Here is an 18,903-nt window from a genome sequence, read left to right on the forward strand (position 1 = left end):
CAGCCACAGCAATGCATGATCTGAGCCATGCCTGCAACCTACACCACAGCTCACGGCAACGACGGATCCTTAACCCACTGACTGAGGCCAGGGATTGAACCTGCATCCTCATGGATGATAGATTTGTTTCCACTGAGCCATGACAGGAACTCCTGTCTCTGGGTTTTGATGAATGCACAAAAATAATGTCCTACAGCCACCATTACAGTATTGTACAGAGTAGCTTCACTGCTCTAAAATTATCTGTCCTCTATCTATTATCCCTCTCTCCTTCTTCCCCTGCCCATCAGTTTTTAAGAATCAGTTAAAATGCCGTCTCTTCTGTGAAAATGTCTCAGATTCCCTTGATTATGAATCTCTTTGATGCTTGCATAGTACTTTCTTCATGTCTGTTACAGTTCCTTTGTTCCAAACAGTATTAGAGATATACACACTCTTTTCTTCCTTTACTAGAGTGTATGCCCTTGAGGGAGGGGCTGTGCCATAGATTAGTTCTCAAAACACCTAGCCTAGTCCCCATTCTTAACAGGTACCTTATGAATGCTGGCTGAATTGTAAGCAAATGCTAGGGTGGGATTTTGAAGAACAGGTCTCAAGAGGCAAAGCTTTAGACCTAGAGATCGGACAGTGACAAGTGTACTTGAGAATTTTAAACATGCTTCAGGACTCAGGGGTCTATGTATCCAAAACTCTTTGAAGGTAACTGGCTTCTACCCCTTCGGATGTGGGCAAACAAGCAGCCTCAAGCGAGGTGGCCCAGGCCAGCCTCATGTTACTAACTAGGCCTCAGGACTCTTTCCCTGCCTCTCTTCCTCTTCAAAAATTAGGTAAAGCAAAAAAAAAAAAAAAAAAGTTGGTTGTTTCCATCCTTCTATTCCGTGCTTCTCTTCCGTGCTTCTAGTCCTGAGGCCCCACTCAGGACCACCCCTGGAGTGTCTGTTTAGTCCCCACTCTTTCACACCAGGTGGTACCCAACAATTGAGGGTGCCCAGTGTGCCTTCTTTGGCCAAAGAGCAACTTTCCTTAATTTCTTAGTTCACGCTGAGCTTTTTGCTTTATTTTTGCTTTAAAGACGCTGTTCTCAAACATTCTAAAACGCTGCAGGAACATGCAGATCAGAACAAAAGCAAATAAATCGCATCTTGTGAAGAAACAAAGCAGACTCCTAATTCAACAGCCAGAACAACGCAAAATGAGAAATATCAGTCATGCACTAGAGACAGTAGTTTCCTCTCTGGAAGGGAACTGCTCTTGGCAACAACCCCCCCCTCCACCTCCCCAAATGAGACGGTGATGGTACCGGTACCGTAACACAAACTACTCTCCTCAGCTCCCACATGGGAGTCAACAGTTTGAGCTGCACTGCCTATTCCTTTAAGCGACTCAAGCGGTTTGCAAGACCTAGGCTTTTACTTCCCGGTACCTGCCTCCTAACACACGTGGGAGTGGGGGTGGAGAGCGAGGAAAGGAGAAGGAGAGAGAGATGTTCCCCCTCCCTACCATCTTAGAACCCATAGCGGCGCCAGACCCAACGCTGGGCGGGGGTGGGATGGGGGGACGCTCTGGAAACCAGGTTAGATCTAAAGGTGCTGTTCCCCGGGGCAGCGAGGGCTCTCCACACAGCCGGGCTCCCCCAACTCTCTCCCCCGCCCCCCGCAATCGGAAAAAGCCGAGGAAAAGTGAGGACTCCCGCACGGCTCCGGGGCGCTTTGGGAGCCGGGCAGAGCCCCTCGCTACCCGAGCGACTACCGCCTGCCCGCACCTGTGCTCCCAGGGGGCGGGGCCTCCTCCAGGTGTGCAGCGGGGGAGGACGACGCCGAGAGCCGAGGCCGGCCACTGGAGCCTAAGCGTTCCCTAGCCCCCGCCGCGAAGAAATGCCAGGGGAGGAGCGGTTAATCCGCACCCTGCCGAGGCGGGATCCACGGGCCCCGCCCGCCTCTTCAGGGGAAAGAGGAGAGCGCGCCGCGGTGTCGAGGGGGTTAACCGGGTGGCCCGCGGCTGGAGCGCGCTTAACCCTTCGGCACCCGCCGGTCACCCGACCCAGGCCGAGGTGGCGGCCCCCCAAGTCCAGCGCGGCGGTCGCCCAGACTGCGCGGGTCGTGCAGGGAGAGCCGCAGGCCGGCCTCGGATCGCCCAGGCGCAGCGCAGCCCGTGGGAGGCCCGGGGCGGGCTGGGGGGAGGGAGGGGGACGCGGCGGCGGGCGCGCAGCGTCGCCAGGGCGAAGCCGGCGTGCGGCGCGGCGCGGCGGGCGCGGAGCGAGCGAGCGAGCGCCTCCGTCCCCGGATGTGAGCTCCGGCTGCCCGCGGTCCCGAGCCAGCGGCGGCGCGGGCGGCGGCGGCGGCGGCGGCGGCGGCAGCGGGCACCAGGCACCGCGGCGGGCAGGCGGGCATGGGGGGCGCGCCGAGCGGCCCCGGCGGCCGGGCCGGCATCCCCGTGGCGTCCCTCCGCTAGAGGAGAGGACCAAGCCAATTCTCCTTTGCAGCAAAAAATTACATGTATATATTATCAAGATAATATATACATCCGATCTTATTTTTTAAAAAAAGTTTATTTTGCTCCGATTTTGAAAAAAGAGGGAGCGTGGGTGGCCAGCGGTTTTTATAAATTATTCTTATTTTCTGTTATCTGTCCCCGTCCCTCCCCACCCCCTGCTGAAGCTTGAATAAGGGCAGGGACCGCGGCTCCTACCTATCGGTCACCCCCTAAACGTTCCTCCCCCGCCCTAACGCCCAGCACAGTGCCCTGCACACAGTAGGCGCTCAATAAATGTTCGTGGATGATGATGATGATGATGATGAAAAAAATGCAGCATCAACGGCAGCAGCAAGCGGACCACGCGAACGGTGAGCAGCCAGAGCCTGGGCACCCGCTGCCAAATCTAATCCTTGTCATGGTCCTCCTCTTCCCACCCCCTCTTCCCTCTCACCCCCCTCCCGTCTCTGATGCGCTGGTGGGTTGAGGGGGTTGGAGAGGATGCTTCTAGCTCGTGTCATCTACATAGAAAGGGGAGATGCGTGACAGCCACTCCGTTCTCCCCTTCAGGCCTTGAATGTCAGAGTTAATTCTGCATTTGTGGGGTGGGGGGCAGCAGTGGAGTCGGTGGAGTACTGTGCTGCCAGTGGAGTACCGTGCCGCCGGAGGGGCGGCAAGCCGAGGTGATTCGGGTTCAGTGTCCTCGGGCTCAACTTTCCTCCAACGCTCCCCAGCGATGGAAAGGGGGTGGCTGAGAGTCTTCAGCCCGGGCCCCCTTTCCAGCCTCTTCTCCTCCTTCCCCGCCCCCTGGTTGACTAGGAAGAAGGTCTCTGGTGGCATCCGGAATGTTCCAGGATTGCGAGGTTTCACCCTTCTGGTCGGTGGGTGAAGCAACCCCCCCTCCCTTTGAGTGGGAGACTGGGTCTTGGACTCGCTGGCCGAGGGGTCGGGCGAACGTGTATTCCCGCTCCCAGCGCGGCTGTGCACACGTCGGTAACCTAGCAATGCCCGGGGAGCTGCTGCCGCTGTGGGGCTCCCCTCCCTAGCCTGGGTCCGGGCACCACGTGCAGTTACCACGCTGGCCTGCCGGGTCTAGAGACGCTGGAGCAGCTTCTGGCCAGCCCACTTTCCTTCTTAGAGGTTGCTGGAGTCCCCCACAAACCCCCTGTGGAATCGCAGCCTTTCTAAATGATGAGCGCTCCCAAAGGGGAGGCTTGGCATGACTTCTCCCCTGGCTCAGACTATCGGCTGCCCACCTTTGGGGCTCCCTTCTCAGGCTGCTGGCCAGAAAGACCTGTGCTTGCTTTGACTCTCTCCTGTTCTTTACTTAGCTAGAACTGGTTTCGCAAATGCTCATCCCTCTCCCTCTGCCACCACTCACTTTGCCTGCTGTCTCAGTAAGGTGGTTGTGACCCAAGGTAGGCAGGTGCAGGGAAGACCTGTCTGGGTGTTGGCCTGACCCCAAGCTGGAGAAGGCTTTACACTTGGGGCCCCCTTAAGGTTCTGCCCTGTGTGCACTTGGATGCCAGTCTATACTAAGATGATTCCTCTTTAGGCCCTGAGAGCCCTGGCATAACCCAGCCTGTCTCTCCAAGGTATAAGGGTGCAGGCTGCCTGCCTTGTCTGTTTCTCTGGCTGCTGGCTTGGCTGCTGCGGCTGCAATTTAAAATGCAAAAAAGCCCTAAAGATGTTTTCTGTTTTCGGAAGCCTGTGGAGGAAATGAGTCCCAAGCATCATGAATTTTCATTTGCAGGAAGTGTCAGTGCATAATCTTGATATTTGTTATGGGGCTTTTGGTATTGCCCTGGTGCCAGTGGAGGATTTTTTCCCCCCATGCTTAAAAAAAAAAAAAAAAAAAAAAAAAAAAAAAAAAAAAAAAAAGCATTTGTGACTGTGGAAAGATGTTGGAGTAACACCCTGAAAATGATTAAGACTATTGAATTATTGGCACTGCCTTTTTGTGTGCGTGTGTGATGGTAGTTATTTTAGAGAAAAGGTGTTGTATGTATCTGTTAATTCATTAGAGATATATGGATTTTAAAAGTCAGAAACGATGTGGAGTAAATGTGGAAATGACCCCAGTTTGTCTGAAGAAGTGCACTGAGAGACTCTTCCTGAAGTCAGATGTAGAGAGGTGCTAACCACTGGGTGTGATGCAGCAGCGGTGGTTCTGTGTTGCTAACACTTGGAGCAGAGCACGTGCACTTTTGCTGCTCTGGCCGACCAAACCCCTGCTTCTGAAAAACAGGGTATGAGGTTCCAAATAGAAACATGTGGATGATTTCCCCCCTGTTCTTGATGGGAAACCACCTTTGATTTCTTCTGACACTGGATTCTCCTTGTTTTGTTTTTGTTTTTTAATTTTTCTTTCTCTCCTTCTCCCCAGAGGCAAACTATGCAAGAGGCACCAGGCTCCCTCTTTCTGGTGAAGGACCAACTTCTCAGTCGAATAACTCCAAGCAAACTGTCCTGTCTTGGCAAGCCGCAATCGACGCTGCTAGACAGGCCAAGGCTGCCCAAACTATGAGCACCTCTGCACCCCCACCTGTAGGATCTCTCTCCCAAAGAAAACGTCAGCAATACGCCAAGAGCAAAAAACAGGGTAACTCGTCCAACAGCCGACCTGCCCGCGCCCTTTTCTGTTTGTCACTCAATAACCCTATCCGAAGAGCCTGCATTAGTATAGTGGAATGGAAGTATCCTTTTTTTTGGGGGAAGTCTTTCTCATTTTCTCTTTTACCATCTGTTCTTTAAAAGGATTTGCTTTCTGAAATGGCACTTACCAAGTGATAGCATTTTGGAATGTGAGCAACAGAAGAAGCTCTGTGTGTGAGTGTGTGTGTGTGTGTGTGTGTGTATGTGTGTGTGTGTATGGTGATGGGGGAGGGAGTGACAACTTGAAACTTCAGGGTGGTAGATGATTAAAATATGAAACTGACCTTTGGTCATTTGACACTAGATGGTTCGTTTAAAGGCACCATTGTTTTTTGGCAGCAGTATCCATTGAACCTATTGTAAATGAGGTATGCGGACTTAAAGACTCTACTAGAAATAAATACATTTTTGACCTTTACTGGAGTCTTCTCATTCCGAGGTTTGGAATTTGTTTCGGAAACTCCAGTTAATGCTAAGGTCGCTTGTAGGTCTGACATTTGGTGAGTCGAATTGTTCAGGTAGCTACAAATATGAACACTTGCTTCATAGGGAGGGAGCAGTTTGCTCATCAATTCTATGACTTCCTGGAATTTCCTTTTGATGAGTTCCAAAACAGCATTTGAAACGTGAGCACGCTGGTGAAGGGATCGGTTTGTGTGTGCCTCTTCTTCCAGCGCCCCAGCGAGTTAGAGCACGGCCTCTCAGTGGAGGAATTTGCAGTTGCTGCCTTTATAAAAAAATTCCGTCTGTGTCCTTGGAATGGAGTTACATTTCTGGGTGTCTCCTTTGTATTTTTAAAACTGAACTCCCAATGCCCCAGGAGGGTTGTCAGGACCCAGTTCTTGGAAAAGTCAGGTGCTCAGCCTACCCGCCCTCTTCCCCAAACCTGGAGGCCAGGCTCCAGTTTCTGCCACCCTTCAAAAAAGGTTGACTGAGGCCTTCTTTCTGAGCAGTTGGCTTTCTAATTAGTCAGATGATTCATTGGTTTGGGTAAAACACAGCATTTCCTTTTCCCAGAAGTGGATTTGGGGTTGACTGGGGCCTTAGAGCCGTTCCTAACCATGGGAAGGAGTGTGGACAGAGTGCTTCCAGTGAGCCCAGGGTGGAGGGGCCACCCTAAAAGGGAGGAGGTGGGTGACCTGGCTAGAAAGTGGAGCTGAAACCCCCGTATCATTTGAGTACCTAGCTAGATAGCTCTTTGCATGCCCTCTGTCTTGGCTGATTATTTTCTGTGCTCACAGATACAAGTTAAAATGAGGTGACTGTCTAGATAGGTTTTGGAGAGAGTAGCCAAGGGTAGGATTTGAGGGGTTTTCACGTGCTTTTCCTTTTTCGAACAGATGTCTTTTCTCTAGAGGGAGTTGTGGTGTCTCTCACATGGCTGGGGTTGTATGGAGGTGTTTTCTCTTTAGGTTCTTTTTGAGTCTGAGGACCAATACTGGTGTTGGCCCAGGAGGGAGATGCGTAAACTGGGGTGTCCCTCCTGGGTTGGGGGGGGTTGTGGAGTCAGAGGCAGTGATTGCTCTAAGCCAGAAAGATTCCTCCTCCTGCTCAGGTTGGCTTGCTATGACTCTGAGTAAGCAGAGACCTCTCGGTGGGGTCATTAATTTCATGTGGAGTGAGGTGGGAGGCCCAATGCTGTTTCTCTTTGTGCACGGTAATTTGTATATAGCAATTTATGTGAACGGAGTGAATTCCTGGATCACGCTGCCGACTCCCTTTCCTGCACTGACAGACACGTGTGTGCAGGAATTAGGGGCTATGGCTGCCGGGGCAGGAAGAAGCCAGCCTACAAACGGGGCAGTTTGTAGAATAGATCCTGAAATGATGCATGATTTGTTTGTTTGTTTGTTTTTTAAAATGAGCGTTTCCTTCAAGTTCAGGGAGCAGGGTATAGACAGCCTCCTAAAGCCAGCTGGGCTGGGCCCCGTCAGCCCCGGGAGAGCGAATTTGTACCATTTGTTTTTACATGCAGGTGCAAGCAGATTGTCCTGCACTTGGGGGAAGGAGGAAGGAAGATTTAGGATCAGAGCCATTTCTTTCTCTATTGCTTGGTTCTGTTTGGCTTGTCAGAATTTTTTGGCAGTGAGATAGGATCCACCAATACCTGGCGTCTGAAATTGGACCACCATAAAGAAAGAAACATTCATATGTTTGGCTCTCCTGAACAGCATGGATACTTCTCAGATTTGCTGGTTTATCATTTAGGTATTTGGGGAATGAAGAAGGCAGAATGATGGCGCGGGGGAGAGGAGAGATAGTAATTGTGTTTCTATATGGCATAACGTTGGGGCAGTTGACCTTTTAAATTTTGGTAGGAACTGCCAAAAGGAAAAATGCAAAGGAGATTCTGAAGTCTTTTTAAGGTGCACTGTCTTAAAGTTGGATCCCTACTTCAGAGGTTTTGTAATACTAGGTGAGTTAAATAAATATGAGGAAAGGATAACTGGCTTTAAAGAGAAGCTCATCGCATCACGAAGGGAATAATGTCATTCATGTCCACATTTCAATGAGCGTTAGAGTTTTTCAAGGGGCTGAGGTATCCCCGGAGGCATGAGGGGTCTTTGTTTCCTTTGGCATCTTTGGATTTCCCAGAAGGCAGTCAGGATGAATGGAGAAGGGCCTGTACATATCTTCAAAGCTTTAGGACTTGCAAATATTTAGTTAAACTGTGACCTTGCCTTTTGTAGGTAAGTGTATGGGAGGAGCCGTATTGTACCACCAAGCCTGGATTTGGAGATTAGATCAGTGCTCATGAAGCCTTGCATTTGGAAAGGCTGAAAACTAAGAGAAGATAAACCAGTCATTTTTGGCAGATGTCAAATTTTGTATTGCCAGTTTTGACAATGTCTCTTTATAACACCAGAATGTTTAAGCAAGTATCTGTTGAAGGCTGCTCTCCGAGTGATTCTTCCAGATAGACCCCCAAGATTTAGAAATGTTAAATCCAACTCTGAAAGTGTCTGGTGCTGATTTCTTATGACTTTTCATTTAGTTTGTTTATAAATTGAATGCAGTAACAACAGCACATTATAAGTGGTGGTCCAGTCCAGCACTAATCTGAAACAGTGGTAACTGCTGATGAGTAAGGAAAGCAGAGGAGGGAGGCGAAGCCTGGCTCGATGTTCCAGCATCTGAAGTGTTGGGACAGTCGTGAGACAGTAACAGGTGGAATGGAGAAGGTCCTTGGTGACTTGGCCTGTCCCAGTCCAGACAGGAGATTCAGACTGATCCTGGAGATGTGGCCTCCAAGACAATGGCTCTCACACATGGTGGCAAGGATTTGTGCAAGAGACTTTTTTGTCTCTTGATGGCTTTTCTTTGTGTCTATGACAGCCAGGAATTTAGCTCTCTAAGGCCCTTGTTGCTTTGAAAACCACATGAAGCAGAAACCTGGTTCACACAGAGCCCTAATTGGATGTACTTTGAGGTTCGCATAGAAAATGTCCAACAGGAGAATGAATGTAATGTGATCCTTGCAACAGAAGAAAAGGACGTGGAGAGGTCATTTGACAGGAAGATCGGCTGTGAGTTGACCACTGACGATTCCGATTCCTCCTGCTGGGAACTTAGTAGTCACAGCAGTCAGTCGAATAAGGATTTATATTTATAATTTTCATTTAAGAAGCAATTCAGAAGTGGTGTGATCGGGAGTGTGATGAAAGAGATGGTTTATGTTGGCATAACACATATACACCTTAACAAAAACTTTCAGACCATTTGACATATTTATATTATTGGCTATTTTTGCCAATTGTGTGGCCTTAGCTATTTACATCCCATTCCCTGAAGATGATTCTAATTCAACAAATCATAACTTGGTAAGTGTCCTTAGACTCGCTTTTGTCCTGATGTGTGCTCGTCATTTGCCTCTCTACCGAAGCTGGCAGCTGGCTTTCTGGATGGTTGAAACTTACAGCTATGTATGTGATGTTTCAATGGAAGCTTTACAACAGTTTTTTGTTGGGTTTTTTTTTTTTTTTTTTTGACCTGTATTCTCAAATTTATACTGAATGAAAGTATTTAAAGTCATGAATCTTGTATAAATAGATGTGGAACTTTTTATGGAAGAGGTTTGTAACATATTTAAAAATAACTTTTCTCTCCACATAGGCTTTTTTTTTTTTTTTTGGCCTACCCTTCTTTTCCTGGTAATATTAGCTTTATTTATTTATTTTTTAATCCAGTGTTGTTTGGGAGTGGTGGTGGGTACTTTGGTCAGTTTTTCTGGTAAGTAGAGAGTTATCATAGATCTTGTACATGAATGATTAATTTTTACAGGAGTAGAATACAAGAAAACTAATCCACATAGAGCATAATTTGGAGAATAATGTGGGAGAGTATCAGAGTTCCTTCTCTTAGTCCTATGAAATGCTCCAGGATAAAATGATTCTGTGGTGAAATAAATTGGGATAGTTCCACATACTTTATTGCCCTCTTAAAGATTTATAGTACGCATTAACTCAGTAAAAGCTCCAGGAAGGTCTGTAGTTAAAAAGCCAGTTTCATTTTGTTTAACTCAGCTAGTCCCTAAAAGTAATTGGTCATGGATTCTTTAAACATTTTTTTGGCAGAATGTTTCACAGTGTTTCATGGAACTTCCTTTGGGAAAGGTTGATATAGTTAAAAGAAAATGCTGAAAGCTCTAGAGTGGGACAAGAAGTCATCCCACTTGGCTGTCAACTGGCTGGATGTGCGGCATTTCCCATACCCTTTCTGCATTGGCTCTTAACCCCCTGTCAATTCATGGGATTGCATGGGAAGATCACAGGGGTTGTTTTTACCTCTGACATTCTATAATCTTGCCTTGATGATTCAGAAGCCATTTCAGGATTTTTTTTTTTTTTTTTCTGGTGCTGCGGCATCTTCTTTGCAAGGATCAGTCCTTCTTAACTGGAGGCCTTGCAGAAAGGGGGTGAATCAGGGCTGGTCCTGGGTAACAGGAAACTCTTATGTTGCTTTCCCCTCTTTTAGCTAGTTCCATTTATTTTTGGTTTCTCATGTTGAAGCTGTGTGCTAGTAGGGCTGGATGTTCTGAACTGAATTGTTGTAAAGGCACAACTACTGTGGGGGAGTGTCCTGTTGAGTTCTAGAGATGCTGACATTATGCTGTCATGATTTTAGGCTTCATGGTTTATGTACAGGATTTCATGTTACCTTTAAGTGTGTGACATATTCTAGATGTAGCATGATGTCTCTTCTTAGTTGAGTGTTTTGTAATCTGACGTCCAGAGAATTTAAAAAAAATTCGGCTACTGCTCCCAAAAATACAATTGTAAACGGGAGTTGGATACTCATATAAATAAAGACTTACCGTTAGCGTATATTTATTTTGAGCTGAATGGTGAGATGATTCGTGTGACTTTGGCTCTTTCAAATAGCTTCTGATTTGCTTGTAGATATGTGACTTTAGACAGTCATTTCAAAGGAAAAGCAGAAGTAGTGAAAGCCCCTATCAATGGGGCTAGATCATCCCAGTCTAGGCCACAGATGGTGTCAGCCTTGTTGCCATATTTAACAACGTGGATGGTGACCCAGTTTGTTGCTTTTTGTAGCTCAAGAGAACGTGATTAAACAAACTTAGAAAATAAATACCTTTCAGAAAGGCAGATTAATTCAGATCAATGGAATAATTAATGTAGCTGCATGTGTAAGTCAATTAATATTCTGATTTTTTTTTCCCCAGGGAAATTCGGGGCACTAATCTAAGTCCTGTCAGATCATGTGAATTTCTCAGCTAAGTGAGGGAATAAAATATAGAAAATGAAGAAATCTCTCTTCCTTACCCTGGCAGTCCTTCTCCGGTGGATCTTTTCTTGACAGTTCTTAAGCACTGGCCTTTTTTGGGTGGGAGAGGGCAGTCTGTTACTTTGGCAAGGTTTTCTAAAAACCAGCCTATATTCCTTTGACCTCTCAGTGTTCTGAAACTGATAGTGTTCAAGTTTGCGTCTTATGTTCACTTGGATGGTCACATGGCCAGATGAGTTTAATGTCTGCCTAACTCTTTAAGTATTTCCTTTCCCGCTGTGGGAAGGGAAGCTCTTTGTGGATTTCCCCCTGACGCTTAGCAAAGTACCATGCCATGACAGTCCTCCTGCCAGGGAGCCTGTTTGTTTTTTTTTTTTTTTTCCTAATACATTTGACCCAATTTGTACCAAAGTGATTGCTCTATTTTTGGGATGGGTTTAGAGGCAGCCGAACGAAGCTTATTTTTCATCTGTAGTAAATACCTTCCAATTAATGTGAATGGCAAAACAAAGGGCAGAGACCAATATGGATTGTAAAACTGTACGGGTCAGGGAGCTGGTGGTTTCCTTTGCCTCCAAGCTCCTTTGTCAGGAATGTGGATGTTGAGCACTTAGTGTAAGATTCAGGGCCAGCTTTGTGCAAGATGTTTCTGCCTGTTACAGGTAATTTGTAGCGAGCTGATCACTTTCGTTGGATGAGGAATGCGGCCATCGCCATTGGTCCGCTGTGTGTTTGGTCTGGCTTATACGTAACTCAGCCAGCTTTGGGCATTTGGGCACTACCTTGGGGGCAGCAAATTTTCCCAGGGTTATGATCATTAAAAACAAAACAAAACAAAACAAAACAAAACATAAACAATCTTAAGTTTCTGTGCAGCTTTCATTTGTGGACTTGTAGGGACTGGTGGAGGCTGCAGCCATGGAAACGGAGCAACTCTGTTCCCGCAGCAATATCCCTCCTAGCTCAGTCAGTGGCAGGGTGTCCTCAGTTCCACTTATTTATTTTTATTTTTATTTTTGCTTTTTAGGGCCGTACCCATGGCCTATGGAGTTTCCCAGGCTAGGGGTTGAATCGGAGCTACAGCTGCCGGCCTCTGCCACAACCACAGCAACACAGAATCCATGCCACGTCTGCGACCTACACTGAAGCTCACAGCAACGCTGGATCCTTAACCCACTGAGTGAGGCCAGAGACTGAACCCGCAATCTCATGGTTCCTAGACGGATTCATTTCCACTGCGCCACAGCTGGAACTCCCAGGTCCACTTACTGAAATCGTATATCATTTATTTAATTTTTTTCTTAGTATGGGGCGGGTGGCGAGGAGCACTTCTTTATGGAGTGTCAGAATGGGGACGATCACATCCCCATTCACATCACTGTGTTGGGAAAGGCTTTATTTTGCTTTCCAAACTTAAGTTTCTCATAGGCAAACTGACCTGGCTGAATGTGTCAGTCTGGGCATCTTGTTCCTGGAACTCCACCCCCACCCCCAAGTACCCAGCTCTCCATATTGCTGACTGGCCTCCCATTGGAACTGCCCAAATAGGGCAGCTCAGCCGCTAGCCCAGACCTTCCTGGGTGTCTCAGGGTGACGAAAGCCACCGAGGATGAGGTGCGTGGCCCACACTGCTCTGTCCCTTTACCAGGTGCTTGGTAAATGCTTGTTAAACTCAATGAGGTTTGCTGTGTCTTTGACCCCCTTTCTGCCCCCTTTCGCATCTTGCCATCGAGGCCCATCTGTGTGTGTGGTTTAGACTGTGGACACTTTGCTTCTACGTCTTTCCTTCCTCTCCATCCAGGTGACAGGCGACGTTTGCTAGAGGGGTGATCCTATGGCTTCAGGGGCTGCTCACTGCCCACCGCCCACCGTGAGGTCAGCTCTGTGGGCTCTGTCAGCTCATAGCCCGCACCCCCTGGTAGTTCACCAGCCAGTCTTAAACACCCTTCTTTGCTTGTGTCCACCTCCTGGTCTTTTCTCCAGCTATAATACCTCCTCCTCCCTCCCACCGCTTCATCACTGTCACTGTCCTTGTTGCTGTTTGGGAAGAATCTCAAAGGATGTCTCTTCCATGATGCCTTTTCTGACCCCGATTAGATGTAATGCTCTTATCCGAACCATCCTCGTGGCACTTTGCATATAAAACATGTCTATTTTAGTTATGTATGTGCACATCTTATCTTATCACACCTCTGGAGAGTACCGTTCTGCGTGAATCATTTGGGAAGCCCGAGCCTGGCGTTGTATAGTAGATGTTCGCCAATACGGTTTGTCGAGGACCCTTGAATGAATTTCCCCCTCAGGAGAAGCACCTCACTCGCTCTTTCCTCTGAGCCATGTGCAGGATTTCCTCTGTGGCAGAAGTGGCAGGTCCCTCTGTGCTTGGAAGTCCTTGGCTGGGAGTAGTTGGGAAATTCCAAGTGTTTACCCCTGAAAGGCTTAGGGTCTCGTGACCCTGCTTCTCATGCACCTCTGACCACAGGAGCCAGCGGAGCTGGGTGTCTGAGTAGAGTAGTCTGGACATTTGTGCTCTGGTTCCAGGGCTCAGAGTAGCAGAGGGGTGGGCGCAGTGTCTGCTGCGGACCCCCCTCAGGGGGACCGGATGCCTTACAAGGGCACAAACGTTGTGGTTCATGCTACTTTGATTACATTCTCTTTTCCTTGGCTGAGATCCTCATGCACAGTGTTTCCTGGGCTTCTAGAGTCGGCTCATTGGCTCTGCATGGCCCATAGTTTAGCTTCTCTTGTAGTGAGTATGTGAATTGAAATACCTGAAACACAATTGCATAACTTGGTTTCTAGGGCTTTGCTTATATAGTAGCTTTTAGTTTCCTTCCTCATCTCTGTGTCTTTGCGTTATAGTCTTTCCCTCTGAATTGTGTGTTTTTATTCCTGGGTGCCTAGATTCTGTTTTTTCTAGGACAGCTCCTATGCTGCCCTCAGTCCAGCCTTCTCTGATCCTTGTCCCCACCTCCCACCCCACCTGGTTACATGTAAGTAGTACTTGTCCTCTTTGCAGATGTCAGCTCTTTTCCACTTTGTTTAATAGCTGCTGTGGGAGGTGGCTTGGTGTTTTGAGTGACTTTGGGTGAAACTAGCATATGCATTCCTAGAGGCTGAGGCAGGAGTCTGCTTGGTCTCTGTGTTGTTGTGAGCTTAACTCCACGCAGGCAGACAGGAGGTACATCAGGAAATGCCCATGGAATGAGTGGGTACATAAATGAATGGCCGTGCAGGGCTCCATGGCATGTCCTGATAGATCAATAGTTAATTTTCAACAATTGGCTAATGATTAATGTTTGCCTGAGAGGTGGACTTGCCTTGTCCAGTATTAATGAGAATCCCAGGAAACACCTGTCAGAGTTTGCCTTGAATTTCAGGATTGTACCTTTCCTGGGAAATTTAAGTCTTTATATCTGAGACAGAAAGAGAAGAAAGACAAGTACTTGATACTTTTTGAATCCCTATGTCATAAGCTGGCTTCTGTGTTCAGTGTTGTGTGTGAGCCATGTGTGAGTGGTTGTACGTGGGTGGGTGTGGGAGTGTCACATTTCATGTAAAGGTTGGTGGAAGGAGGGCAGCAAAATGACCAGAGTAGACTTGTGTAGTAGTAACCCTTCACCCAGAGCTGGTTTCCTGATCATACCGGTGAGCCTGTTCATGCCTTCTACAAATAATTGCAGCTCTTTTGTAGTCTTACCTCATGTTGACAAAGAACAAGTTACCCAGCTAGATCTTTTATTGAACAGATTTACAGTATCAACAGGTCTTCACAAATCTTTTCCAGCTCTTAAAAGAATTCAGGTTTACTGCTATTAAAGTTCCTTAAAAAGAATTCCCAGAGGGTCTGCCTTCTTTTGGTTTGTTTGTTAAAAAGCCAGTCTCACTGTTTCATATACACACCTTGAACACTGGAACTTCCCCGCTTAGACCCTTTAAAAAATGAGCCTCTCTTGGAGTGAGGATATTTTGGTGTATTGGCCAGAACTTGTTGGATTACGGGTTGAAGAAACCCAACTCATATTGGCTTAGTTGGAAAAAAAGTGTATGTGTGGTTTTATAATTTTTTAGTTTAGCTAAATGAGAAGTCCAAAGGTAGAAAATGTTTCAGACCCAGCTGGAAAGAGGGTCTGAAGATTCCACCCTGCACCCCAGCCCTCAGGTCCCCGAGGCACAGTCTGACTGGCCTCCAGCAGGTCCCCCTCATGTGCTGCCTGAAATGTGCATCCCCTCAGCCCATTTAGGCGAGGGTCTTCGAGGAGATGTATTCCTTCCTTAGCCTTAGCTCAAGTTCACTTTTTTTTTTTTTTTTTTTTTTGCTATGTCCAAGGCATGTGGAAGTTCCTGGGCCAGGGAGTGAACCCTTGCCACAGGAGTGACCTGAGCCACGGCAGTGACAATGCCGGATCCTTAACCCACTGTACCACTGGGGAGCTCCTCAAGTTCACTATTTTAAAAATGATTGTGTGAAAAACAGGAGACCCTTGTAGCAGATTTGTGGGTAGTTTCCTTTTTTTAACCTTTCCCATCGACATTTCATTTTTAAATGCCTGTAGTACGTGAGAAATACCTGATAGAGAGGGGTTAACTTGCCCAGCAGTAGAGAGACTTATGTCTTGTTAAAGTACTGGTGGTGGTGGGTGGGGTGGGGACTGCAGAACAGATTCTCAGCAGCTCCTCCCCTGGGAAAGTCTCTAGAGAAATTGCAGAGGCTCTGGAATGCTGGTTGTTGAGTGGAGTGTTATTGTTGCTTGGATGCTGTGCCAAGACGAGGGATGTTGTCTGATGTCCTTGCCCTGGGGGTTGGGGTGGGGGCTGAATAGACATGATGCTCCAGTCATGTTCACACTCCCATGGCCCCTCTGCCATCAGCGCTGTAGGATGTGTCCCCTCATCCTTATGTGATCGACATAAGGAAAGTGTCAGCAGGTGTCTTCCTTTTTGAGTCAAGTGAGATTGGTATTCTCACAGCTGGGGTTCTTGGGGCAGTGAGGAGTTTGGCTGGGCCGGCAGAGCTGGCACCGAGAGATGGGGAAGAGGGCACAGTGAGAAAGGCCCAAGATGGGGTTGAAGGAAGAACTATCCGAGTGAGCAGTCCTTTCTGTCTCTGTGTTCATGCCCGAGAGCTGGGGACAGTGTGGTGGGTGGATGGACGGTTGGGTGTTTTTTGCTTTTTTTTTTTTTTTTTCATTTTTTGTTTTTTTAAGGCTGCACCTGCAGCACATGGAAGTTCCCTGGCTAGGGGTAGAATCGGAGCTGCAGCTGCTGTCCACAGCCACAGCAACACCGTATCCTTAACCCACCGAGTGAGCCAGGGATCGAACCTGTGTCCTTACAGAGACAACTTTGGGTCATCACCTGCTGAGCCACAAAGGAACTCCACGGATGGGTATTTCTGGCCCGCATTTTGTAGCATGAAGCCTTCCTCTGGTGGTTTTAATTAAGCACAGCCCCAGACACAGCCCAGGCTGGGGAAAATGACTTTCTACTCTAGAACCTCAAAATAGTTATTTCTGCTAGTTTCTTTTCCTCCTCCCTCTTGGCTGAGTGGTAATTTTAGAAATCACCTGCAGAAGTTACTGAATGAGGGAACCTGAGGGTCAGGCTGGAGGGAACTGGGGGGGCCACCCTTAAGGGGGGAAGGCAGGCTGCAGACTGCTTAGGGAAGGCAGGCTGGCAGGTGGGCCCTGCCTGGGAATGAAGGAGGAATTGTCCTCCATCAGCTTGGCCCCAGGATTCAAAGCAGGCTGGGTGCAAAGCTCGTGCTTTTCCTGCGGTGGTCATCTTCCGAGGGGCCCCCCCTACCTCCTTTCCCTGCATCCATGGGGCAGTCTAGAGCAGTGTCCTCATAGATATTTTTGTAGCGCTGTAAGGATCCTTGTTTATAAGACAGGAAGTTGAGGCACCATTATTTAACAAATATTTATTGAGACCTGCTTTGCAGAGCATACCAGACTCACGTGTCCTGACTTCTGGCTGGTGCTGTGGCAGGCTCTCTGTGCCCAGTGGCCCTTTCATTAAGGAAGAACCGCCACATGGGGTCAGAGAAAGGCCTTCTTCGTTTTTCATATTTTGCATTCTTTCAATCAATCATCATTCGAATTTATACAAATAATACCTGAATACGTTTTTCTAAACTATTAAAACAGTACAGATAAAGTGACAGTCTCGTTTTACCTTCCCAGCTTCTTCTCAGCACAGAAGTCAGTTTCACAGTTGTTTGTCACTGTGTATGGATATGTATGCGTATATAATCTGTGTTTGAAAGATGTATTTATATGAATTTGGGTATCGTAAATTTGACACAAGTGGAAACAGAATGCATGCATTGTAAAATTTCCTTTTTTTTTTCCATTTAATGTGTCTTACAGATCTTCCCATATTTGTATGTAGAGATCTAACAACTTCTTACTTGCCTTAAAATATTTCACATATGAATGTGCCGTGGTTTATTGTTCTCTCTCTGATGAGCAGTTAGGTTAGTACCTAAAGTTCTGCTATGTCAGACAATGCTGCATTGAATATCCTTGTAAGTGCTCTTTGTGGGTACAAGTAAACATTTCTCTGAAATAAGTACTTAGAAGTTAAGTCTCTGGTTGTGGGGGGGAGCACATTTTAATTTGCATGCTTACTGCCACATTGGCTTCTGCTAAGCCTGTATCGATTTACGCTCCCACCCCCACAGCTCCTTGAGATCAGCTGTCCTTTAACTCTGATGAGTGACCTCATTTGTTCTTTATCTTTGGCCGTGGGAAAGGAAGTCCTGGGGGGAGGGTACTGCCTCTTTCTTGGATGTCTGATAGGCACCCAGAACATCTGATGACAGCAGAAAGTCTTGGAACCCTGAGAACCAGTCTTGTCATCTCTTTTGAACCACAGACCCAGTTGAAAGGCACCCAAGCTTCTTTCCCTTGCTTTGGGTGCCATGCATTTGTGGACCCGGTTTCTTTCAAGGGAAGCCTTCATTCCAGGTAGTTCATAGGTAAATAAATCCCTAATGCAAAACCTGAGTCTTGGAGTTGCCATTGTGGTGCAGCAGAAATGATTCTGACTAGGAACCATGAGGTTGTGGATTCAATCCCTGGCCTCAAGCAGTGGGTTAAGGATCCGGTGTTGCTGAGAGCTGTGGGGTAGGCTGGCAGCTACAGCTCCAATTAGACCCCTAGCCTGGGAACCTCCATATACCATGGGTGCAGCCCTAAAAGGACAAAAAGACACACACACAAACCCCAAGAAGCCCCCAAACAAACAAACAAAAAAACCCCGAGTCTTGGTATTGAAGTGTTCGCTTGCTACAGTTGAGTTCCAAGACGAATACTGCCTTTAAGTTCCTTTTAGTTGTGGAAGAAAAATCTCTCACCTGGTGTGTTTCTGCTGTCCCATGGTCTTTGATGATTATTTTATTTTCACACACAGTAGAACCTCACTATCATTGTGGTGTTATTATACAGTTTGTACCCCCTCCTACTTCCAAGAGCTCTGAGGTGGCTTAGAAAATGGGAGTTGGTGAAGGATGGGGCGTTTGCGAATCAAAACAAAAAGTAGACTTGCCCAGGTGCCCAAGGCGAGCGGATTGCTGACACCTGCACACTGAATTGGCAGGTAGGCTTTCCAGCAGTGGTGGCAAAAGGGAGCACTTCTAACGTACTGGGTTTTTATCCTCTCAACGGTGGGGAGCAGCCTCATTCATTGAAAGAGGCACTTTCTAGGAAGCAAATCTAAGCAGAAATCTACAGCATGGGCCCTTGTACAAGGCACTATTGGGGGATGCTGAGCTGGGTCTTCGCTGTGCTTTTTTTTTTTTTTTTTGGTCTTTTTGCCTTTTCTAGGACCACCCCCACAGCATATGGAGGTTCCCAGGCTGGGGGTCTAATTGGAGCTGTAGCTGCTGGTCTACACCACAGCCACAGCAACGTGGGATCCGAGCTGCATCTGCAACCTACACCACAGCTCACGGCAATGCCAGATCCTTAACCCACTGAGCAAGGCCAGGGATTGAACCTGCAACCTCATGGTTCCTAGTCGGAT

The 18,903-nt window shown here is 47.5% G+C and overlaps 1 protein-coding gene across 14 annotated transcripts in view; it reads left to right on the top strand.

Moving 5' to 3' along the window:
• CACNA1D (calcium voltage-gated channel subunit alpha1 D) overlaps positions 2,243-18,903 on the top strand; it is a 342,950-nt gene continuing 326,289 nt past the window's right edge. For 7 of the 14 annotated variants that reach the window (XM_013981776.2, XM_021068969.1, XM_013981775.2 and 4 more), the window contains exons 1-3: positions 2,243-2,843; positions 4,859-5,168; positions 8,843-8,948. In XM_013981776.2, the coding sequence (XP_013837230.1) occupies positions 2,777-2,843; positions 4,859-5,168; positions 8,843-8,948 (483 nt within the window). In that variant the 5' untranslated portion in view covers positions 2,243-2,776. The remainder of the gene's footprint in view (positions 2,844-4,858; positions 5,169-8,842; positions 8,949-18,903) is intronic. The other 7 variants (XM_013981779.2, XM_013981783.2, XM_013981784.2 and 4 more) reach the window with 2 other exon arrangements.

The sequence above is a fragment of the Sus scrofa genome, chromosome 13 (assembly GCF_000003025.6).
Source record: "Sus scrofa isolate TJ Tabasco breed Duroc chromosome 13, Sscrofa11.1, whole genome shotgun sequence".
Classification (NCBI taxonomy): Eukaryota; Metazoa; Chordata; class Mammalia; order Artiodactyla; family Suidae; genus Sus; species Sus scrofa.